The sequence below is a fragment of the Larimichthys crocea genome, chromosome III (genome assembly GCF_000972845.2).
Source record: "Larimichthys crocea isolate SSNF chromosome III, L_crocea_2.0, whole genome shotgun sequence".
Classification (NCBI taxonomy): Eukaryota; Metazoa; Chordata; class Actinopteri; family Sciaenidae; genus Larimichthys; species Larimichthys crocea.
Window position 1 is genome coordinate 10,731,089 of NC_040013.1, and position 9,687 is coordinate 10,740,775.

The 9,687-nt window shown below is 41.2% G+C and overlaps 2 protein-coding genes across 2 annotated transcripts in view; one reads left to right on the forward strand and one right to left on the reverse strand.

Annotated features, from left to right (window-relative positions):
* Window positions 1–1,620, forward strand: part of cdh23 (cadherin-related 23) — a 149,414-nt gene extending 147,794 nt beyond the window's left edge. Inside the window, exon 69 of the mRNA XM_027277516.1 lies at window positions 469–1,620. Within this exon, the coding sequence (XP_027133317.1) occupies window positions 469–810 (342 nt within the window). The 3' untranslated portion in view covers window positions 811–1,620. The remainder of the gene's footprint in view (window positions 1–468) is intronic.
* Window positions 1,621–2,713: 1,093 nt separating this feature from the next.
* On the reverse strand, window positions 2,714–9,606 carry eif3s6ip (eukaryotic translation initiation factor 3, subunit 6 interacting protein). Its single transcript, XM_010739199.3, has 15 exons — window positions 9,443–9,606; window positions 9,128–9,170; window positions 8,761–8,971; window positions 8,573–8,652; window positions 8,338–8,399; window positions 8,156–8,225; window positions 6,867–6,940; window positions 6,477–6,648; window positions 6,123–6,277; window positions 5,800–5,970; window positions 5,454–5,587; window positions 5,006–5,179; window positions 3,300–3,489; window positions 2,995–3,075; window positions 2,714–2,892 (listed from the first exon to the last, which is right to left on the reverse strand). Exons 1-15 carry the CDS (start codon window positions 9,464–9,466, stop codon window positions 2,815–2,817), a joined length of 1,719 nt encoding a protein of 572 aa, XP_010737501.1. The 5' UTR covers window positions 9,467–9,606; the 3' UTR covers window positions 2,714–2,814.
* Between the last annotated feature and the right edge of the window lie 81 nt (window positions 9,607–9,687).

Here is a 9,687-nt window from a genome sequence, read left to right on the forward strand (position 1 = left end):
TGTGCTCTTCCTGTCTGACACCGCTGGAGAGTGATATTACATTCCTTTGATTTCCCATTCTGACGTCCTCTCTGACGCTCACCACTTCTGCTGTCTCTGCTACCTTGAACCACCTTTGGGAGTTTACCACACAGAAACTGACAACGTTTAGATAATCACTGGAAATTGAGCATTATTTCTGATAATTCTAAGAATTGTTCACAATGACCTATACCAGATCTGTTTTTTTATCATTCTGATTTTCTACTGATATATTGTCTCACTAGATTTCTGACTTGTTTTTTTTACTGCAAGTGATCTACTAAATTTTCTCCTGAAACTTCCTCTCTGGTTTCTCTTTCTAGCTCAAAGCTCAAACAAAGATGCTGTATTGCTGCTGCTGTTGTTGTATAAACATGTTATTAATCTGTAACTTTATTCAGTCTCATTTTGTCATTCTTCTCTCCCTCTCCTCTCTTCCTTTAACAGCTGATCCAGAGTGATCTCGACGACGATGAGGATGAGCGCCTGGGCATGGGCGGAGGTCGCGGAACTCTGCGCTTTAAGCACAAGCTTCCTGTGGAGTTAAAGGGTCCTGAAGGTGTGCATGTGGTCCATGGCAGCACAGGTACCCTCCTGACCTCTGACCTCAACAGCCTGCCAGAGGATGACCAGCGGGCTCTGGCACGTTCTCTGGAGGCACTGAATGCTGACGGTGGGCTTTATTCTGAGCGCAACGCTCGCACAGAGTCAGCCAAATCCACCCCAATGCACCGTCACAAGGACGGCGACACCCTGTCGCAGAGTCCCCTAGAGATCACAGAGTTATGACTAGCCGAGGCCTCGCTGGTCTGAGCCCAACAATGATTGGTGTGTGTCCTTGTGCCTCCACACCACCACCCTAAAAGGTTGGGGAGGACTGGAGGAGGAGTGTGTGTAGTCTAGGGAACCCCATCTGCCAACCTCAGAACATCAGTGAGACAGCCTGCAAGAGGACTTACTCACCACTGGGTTGGTATGAGTGGATCTTATGTTGAAGGTCTCACGTAAGGTGCTTCAAGTGAAGGAATATTCAAATAACCTTTAGGAAAAGCAAATCATAAGCAGGGCACTTGTCTTCAGTGAGACAAAACCAACTGGTGTCACCGACTTTCACCCAAAGACCTGAGTGAAAAAGAGAGACTAAGCCTCCCTGTGGGAGAAGCTTGTTAAACAATGACCTTATAATCATCAAAAGGTGCCTCATTCTCACTAATCCTTTTGAAGTCATACCTGGACTGCATACACTCACACAAACACAAATACACACACTCAAAAAAAAAATTGAAGCAACACACACTCAGACCAGCGAATGGCCATTAATGGGACATTGAGAAAAATAACACAATTCCTTATCATGTTCGGATTTTTTTTTCCTTTTTGCAAGACAATGCAATCAGTGTTGAAGGAGTGGAACAGTAAGACTTTTGTTGGAAATTGTAGATGGACATTTAATGCAAAGAAGAGAACTTCAAAGTATGTTTCCCGATCATGCAAAGCAGATTTTTCACCTGACATCAAGAGCGAGAGTGGTCCTCGCCACTGTGCAATTGTATAAGTACTGTAGTGATTTGAAAGAATTTTTTTTTGGATCAGTGGCAAGAAGACAAAACACTCCCAGTCTGCAGGGCAACAGTGAACTTTAAGATCCCGGTCCAGCTCTTCATATTAAGTGTGGACTGACTCACTAATAACTGAAAGACTTGGAAGAAGAATGAACATTGTCCAGGACATAAAAATAAAAAATAAAAAAAAACTTTGCATCTTTTGAGAAATTTGATATTAAAGGCAATCAAAGAAAGCCTTGGTATGGACTTATAGATGAAATTTAAAAAAAGATAAATTATCCAGTTTTTATAGACGTTAAGATGGCGTTGTGCCCACACAGACTTTACACTGCCACCTGAGGGACTAAAAGAGTTATGCTAAAAAAAAAAAGAGTGATGTTTGCTTTATTTTTTTATTTTATAGAAAATGTGATGGAATTAAAATGATATTTTTGAAGAAAAATGCTGGCTTACCAAAATAGGTAGATCATCATTTTGGATGTTTGGAGTATGTGTATATTGTGCTATGGTGACATGTCGTTCTGTTTTCTGTTATGACAACTGACACTGTTTCTGATGAGTGGTGTGTTTTTAAGAATAATTTTTTATATTCACATTTTGTAAGTTTTTATTTCTTTGTCATTATTGTCACCAGTCCTGAGATCTGTGTTGGGAAATGTTGGATGATCTGTAGTAATAAAAGAAATATGCAACAGCCTTTGACTTCGATCAGTGGGATGATGGGAGAGAAGCCACGAACATGGCAACCGATGTAACTGAATGAACCCCAGCAGGATATTAAAAAGAGCCAGACAGACACACAAACCTTAATGACATGAGTTTGAACACTGTAGGTGTGAATGTGGGTATGAATGGCCATGTGGCTCTTTGTGCCCTGTGATGAAGTAGCAACTTGTCCAGGGCGTACACCCCCTCTTGCCCAGTCACCTGCAACCCTGAAAGGTAAGCAGTTCTGGAAATGGAGTGTGAACAGACTAATAATAATCATATTGCTCTCTTGCATTGTCTGTGTGTCATTTCCCCATTACTACATACTGTAATTGTTTTTCAATGCCGCATTGGAGGCAGTGCGAGTTTGGTAAATGCTGCCATCTAGTGGTCGTTCAGAGTAACACTTGACAAAAAAGTTTCAGCACAACACTCCATCCTTTTATTATTTCCAGGTTACATAGAAAAGCTTTCATCAATAATAGCTGTCAAAAAACTTGAAGACTGAGGGTTAGAGGACTCAGACTCCTCGGTTTGTAGCACTCCCGGATGCTGCAGTGGTGGCGGAGGCTGGCATCTTCTTCAGTGTCCTGTTCAACTGTAGGGAGACAAAGGACTTTTTTTTTTCAGTCTCTGACACAAGATATAACTGGGAACCTGTTTAAAGCAAATCTGTGCTGTATGATTAATTACTACTCACCTCCTCAAACTTGTGGATCTGTCTGATGAAGAAGTCTCCGTACCGTCTTGCAACTTTAGTGTCGGCAATGTGGATCATATCCTGCAGGAGCGTTACAAAAGAACAGTTCAAACATACAAAGCTTCTTAAAATAATTAATTACACAAATACCCTTTTATGCACAGAATGTGAGTATAGTGTCTCAGCGGCAAATTCCCATTTGATTTGTGTTACCAATTAGTTAATCCGTCTATGTGACACTATACTGTATGTGATGATACAGAAAAGTCACTGACATCACTTTTATTTAACAGACATCAACACACCTTGTCAATGTAAAAGTCGACCTCGGAAGCAGACTGGAACTCTCCATCCAAAGCAGAGATGCCGCTGGTCCAAACCAGGTTCTTCATCTTGTGCTTAAAGACAAGTAGCTGGATACGGAACTCCTGCTCAGTCATGTCCAGGAATCCTGCCAGCTTGGCCACTGGCATTGTGGTGTACAGCTTCAGGAAACTGCAAGGACACATTGTGACTTAGATGACATGTATAAAGACCCAACATTAACGGTTCCCTGTGGAGTTTTAGACCTCTGGTAGCACTATGGAGCTGTTTTTCAATGAGTGAGTCCCTGTTGTGTTTATCTCAGTCCTACCCATGGTGTCACAGTATTCTTCTGATCAACAGGTGGCAGCAACACACAAAGATAAATCAGCAAAGACAGGGAAGAAGACTGAACTCAATTTTAGGTCCTCTTCTATTTTCCCTCTACATTCTTCCACTTGGCTCCATTTTTCAAAAACACAATATTCTTTACCATTGTTATGCCGATGATACACAGTTCTACCTACCGGTCACACCCAATACCGGTCGCACCTGCTCCCTACAAAATCTTTTAAACTGTTTAAATGAGGTCAAATGCTGGATGGCGAGGAACTTTTTACAACTCAATGACAATAAAACAGAAGTAATTATCTTTGGTCCACCTGATTCTGTCACCACTCTCAGCAATGCACTCGGTCCCCTAGCACCTAATTACCATAACATGTTTAGGAATCTGGGTGTCCTCTTTGACAGTCCCCTAAGTTTTAACAGTCAGGTCAGTAATGTTGTTAAGGGTAGTTTTTATCAGCTCAAAACCATCGCCAAACTCAAGCCGTTTTTATCTCAGAAGGATCTGGAGACAGTCAATCATGCTTTTATTACTTCCCAGTTAGATTATTGCAATTCCCTCTACATAGGGCTAACTAACTCAACCCTTTCTAGACTCCAAATGGTGCAAAATGCTGCTGCAAGACTTTTAACTGGTTCGGGACACCACATCACCCTAATCCTTACACTGGTTGCGAGTGAAATTTAGAGTTAATTTTAAGATTCTATTATTTGTTTACAAAGCCCTAAATGGTTTAGCTCCGCAATACATTTCCGATCTCTTAGTTCCATACTCTGCCCCCAGATCTCTCAGGTCATCATCACATCAGCTCTTCTCAGTCCCCCATTCGTGCCTAAAAACTAAAGGCGACCGTGCCTTCTCTGTTGCTGCCCCCAAGCTCTGGAATAGCCTACCCCATAACAAAGTCCTGCCCCACTATTGACAATTTCAAATCCAGTTTAAAATCTTACCTCTATGATCTTGCTTTTAGCTCAGTCTGATGCTGCACTATTAATGATTTTGTCTACTTTGTTATTCATTTTCTTTTGTTTTGTTGTTTTTTATAATAACATTATTGTTTTTATCCTTGCGATCTGCTCTGACTGTAAAGCACTTTGGGTCAACTTCTGTTGTTTTTAAATGTGCTATATAAATAAAATTTGACTTGACCTCATAAACATAGCTGCAGACAACACTGGATCTAAAATACTTAAAAATCACCTTTGCAAATGTTTTACAGAAATGCACTCAGCACGTTTGTTAGACCTCACACAAGGAATTTTGGTGAGTAACCCTGAATGTAAGCATAACTTTTGTTTATTTACCAGGAAACCCCCAAGGGCCCCTTTAACTATGCCACACACAAGTTGATGACTCTACCTGCGGATGGTGGAGAGCTGAGCCTGCTGCTGCACCTCCTCAGCAAAGACCTTCAGCTGCTGCTGGAAAGGCTCTTTGTGGTAGTTGGGGTGGACGTTGTCATAGTTTGGCACCACAGGTGACAGGAACTTGGGGCAGGCGAAGCTGAACAGCTCCTCAAACACCTGCAGGTCTCTGGGGAGGAGAAGGAACAGTTGTGTCATTTAAGACAGTATTGCTGCTGGGTGCCACATTTACTGACAGTGCACTACAGGACTAGATTCCTGACAACTTAAGGGACAGCTAGCCTAGTACCTAAATCCATGAACAAAAAGATACATGGGTTTTATTGTACATAACAGAATCACAACAAGTATAAAAAGTATTTTAAATGGTGATGGAACAACCACAAATAAAAGCAATAAAGTGAGACAAGTGCTGAACGTCAAAGAGCTGTATCAGCACTTACCCTTTCTGCATTCGCAGCATCTTGTCTCCATATTTCTCCCTCAGCTGGGTGTGAATGCTCTCGTCGATGCGCATCGGGTACATGGTGAGAGCAATTGCCAGCAGGCCGTGCATCTGCTCATTCTGCTTGTTAATCTAAAAAAAAAAAAAAACATTATACAAGTGTAATGACATCTGTTTTAACTAGAACACTGTTTGATAATCACAGAACGCCTGACAAACACGCCTGGTATTATTACTCATGCATCACACATACATTTGGAGAAAAATCACACAAAGCAAATTCATAAATCTGGGTGAAGAAAGCCCAATCCCCAAGTTGTCTGAGAAGCACTGCTCAGACTGACCATCTCATATTTATATGTGGACCTCTGGAACATGTTCCTCGTCCTCTGGATGTAGAGCAGGATGTTGGCAAAGACTCGAATGGCATCCTGGTAACGCCTCATCATCAGGTAAGCAAAACCCACATAGTAATAGGTGGTGATCTGGCACTCGGGCACACGGGAGTACATGCTCTGCAAGACAGAAAAAAATGTAGATTTAAGGCTGTGTACTATACAGAAGAAAAATTAAGATGTAGCCTAAACCACAGTGAATATACAGAGAATAATTAGAGGGCTCAGTATACTCAGTCGTATCATCATTAGTGTGACTCTCTTCATATTACCTTCTTGTTGAGCTCAATGTTCTCCAGGACTTTGATGGCCTGGTAATAATCACCAAGCAGAGAGTGAAGTCTGAGGAGTCCCACCAAGCTGAAGTAACCCAGCATCTTGTAGAGGGAGTGGCGCCCATATTCTCCGGCCACACTCTCTGGGTCTCCTGCAACACGCCAACAAATGGCATGTTAGCTGCATCGTATAAAAAGTCTACACGCTGAGGTTACTAGAGAGAGAACTGTAAACTGTAACATATTTTGGTAACTTTAACAATCTGAGGTCTTTAATTTTAATAACTATAAGATTTTTAAAACATTAAGGTTCCCTTAATTTTATCCTTATCGACGAACATTCTCCTGTACCTCCGCTGGTGTAGACCTCAAGCTGGCGGTTAATGTTGCTCTTGTCTACCAAGGAGTGGAGAACATTTAGAACGCTGTGGACGTTCCAGATCTTTGGGTTGTTCCTCAGGAATTCGATCTCCTCCTCTGACTTCTTGGCCGTCTTACAGCGGTACTGACTGAAGGACTGGAACTGAGGAGAAAAGAGTGTAATTCGCCAGCTTTTAAACATTGTTTCTATGGACTGTTAGTTAGGAGCAAAAAAATTAAAATAAACAGAAGCATGTGAAATCTGTGCTCTTTGGTTGTTAATACATTTGACCTGGACTTTTTATTTTATACCTTATTCTATCGTTTGTCTGTCAATTGTTAAATGAGGAAACATTTAATAAGGAATATAATTCATTCTACCTGGTAAATGAATTCATCAATAATGTCCCAGAGCCACTGGTTTGGCAGCTCCAATGGTGCAGGGCCATCAGCATCTGTTAACAATCACAAACACTGTCACATAACTCATCTTTCATTAGCTGTAGTTTTTCTAGAGTTGTAATTAGAGATGCACCGAATATTCGGCAACCGAAAGTATTGCAAAAAATGCCACATTCGGCTTTCGGGGAAGTGACCGAATAGTGGCGTGACGCAATTGATGCAATAAAGCAACGTGCGCGGTAATCTGGCCAGGGTTGCTGATTCTTTTCTCATTCACACACATTAAACCCACGATGCAGGATATAGGAAAAACACAGGCAAGAAATACATCATACACTGCTCTTTAGCGGAGCTATATACTTCTCCCTAAACTACGGCGTCTCACACACGTTCATGACTGTCGGAATGACTATGATGCGTTTATGGACATGGGAAAAATGGAAATTCACCAGAAATATAATAAAACTAAATAGTATTTCTTTCAAGAACAAATTAACAGTGATTAACATGGGCTTTCTAACAATATAAATGAAATAATAATTATACTAACTGGAAATTCTACTGGAATATTTGAAGGATATTAAATAAACTACTATACTTTCTTCAAATTTTTTTCTAGGCTATTTATGCAATAGTAAAAAAAATAGTGAAAAATTTAACAACCACATTTCATATTCGGTTTCGGTATTCGGCCAACCATTTAACTTTTATTCGGTTTCGGCCGAAAATTTTCATTTCGGTGCGTCCCTAGTTGTAATGATTTATCGACCGTCAACTATTTCATGAATGGATTATTTTTGTAGAGATTACCATATATGAAAGAAGGCCACTCAGAGGCTAAGTAGGCTCTTTTACTGTCACTCGTTTAAGAGCAGAAAAATTTAATCGTGGTGTCTGATGCGTTTTATTAAATGAAAGAATAACAAACAAAACTTAACTCATACATAACATAAAAAAATATCAGGGCCCTACTCTCCTGTTTGCCTGCATCCCACCACACCTCTGTTCCTATAATATTGATAATTAATTAATTGGTTTAAGATATTTTTGAGGATTTCAGTTTGTAAAATGTGAATACTTTTTGGCTTCTTTAATCCTCAGTGACAGCAACCTTGGGCACCTTGGGCTTTGGGAAACACTGATGGACATTTTCTGGACCAAACAACTAATCGATTGAATTGAGAAAACGGTGGACAGATTAATGAGTAATGAAAACAATATTTGCAGCCCTTAAATTTTACACTGATGTAAAAATATAAAGAACTCACTGAGAATGTAGTTGAACAGGTTGCAGTAATTGTAGTAGGACTCAAACCTCTGGTCCAAAGTTGGTCCACCCTGATTATTGAGAAAACAATATTCACAACAAAATACTGGAAAGGTTTTCACACATTTTCCCTCTCAGTTACAGAGGGAGACTGATAAGTGTTTCTATTGAGCAGTTACTCACGCTGACTTTAGCGTAGATGTGTCTGTAGTACAGTTCCTTATACAGGATGAGGAACACAGCATCTGCAGGATGGCAAACAATGACATTAAACACTCCCACTGCTGAACTACAGGGATTGTCTCATTTATCAGTATAAACAACATTATATATATATATTGAATTTCTGTGATGAAAAACAAAAGATGGCGTCTGTGCAAAAGCAGAATAAAGAAGAGATGACTGATCATACACTCACCGTTGCCAACAAGTGATGCGATGCCCTCAGCCTCTGGCCAGGGGGAGTTCTTGAAGAAACGGTCGGTCAACTTATTCCAGCTAAACAAAAGAAAAAAAAGGAAAGGTGAGATTCTCATCTCACACACATGCAGCCCTATAACATCACCACGGGGAGGGGACGACGTTTACACTCAGGGTCTAGTTCACCTGTTCTCGTAGACGTCCTGGATCTCATAGATCTTCTGCTCAATGCTCTCGCTGGACACGCGGTTTGACTGCAGCTCGTAAACCTTCTGATCGATCAGGTCGGAGATGGTTTTGTGGAAATACTGCAGGAAGTTCTTGATCACCTCTGGGATGACGTGGTAGGTCTGCTGCTCATACTGCCTTTCATAGGCCAGGTCTGCTTTGGGGTCACCTGCGAGAACAAAGAGGAGACGCAAACGTCATATGGAGTCCTTGTGAAAACGTGTTTTGCTTTACATCTACTGGGTTATATACTGACTGTTTACAAGAGGAGGTAATGAAAGGTGGCCTCATACGTTCAGATAAACAGAGATGTGTGTATACTAACCGGTGTGCAGGTCACAGTCGTTGGGGTAGGTGTAAGGGTCGTACTATGAGGAAGCAGAGCAGACATGTTACTGATGCAAACAGCTGTCAGACAGACAGTCATCATCCACCTCACAGATGTACACAACACTACACACGCGTTTCACTCCGTGGTGTTATGGTTGCTATGGTTATTACAACAATCATTAATCTCGTGCTGGCTCATCACGAGCTAGAGCTACTAGCTGGCTAGCCAGCCGGCTAAAGCTACCTTAGCCTATCGTTGTTATTATAATGAAAGGGTTCAAATATCTGGAAGGGGAAAATATATACTGACTTCTTCTTCGTCGTGATATGACATGGTGGCGGTTATCAGTCAAAGCTCATAAGATGCCGCAGTTAAAAAGGAGAATATGTGCTCGGCTAGCTGAAGCCGCTAGACCACGCAGCTGGCGCTGGAGAGACAACCGGAAGCGGAAGGAACAAACTGTGACGTTCGAAGGAAACAGAGTAGCATTGAAGCATTATGGGAAACTGAGTGTCTGTGATGCAGTGTGGTCAATGACGTTTGTTAACGTTGTT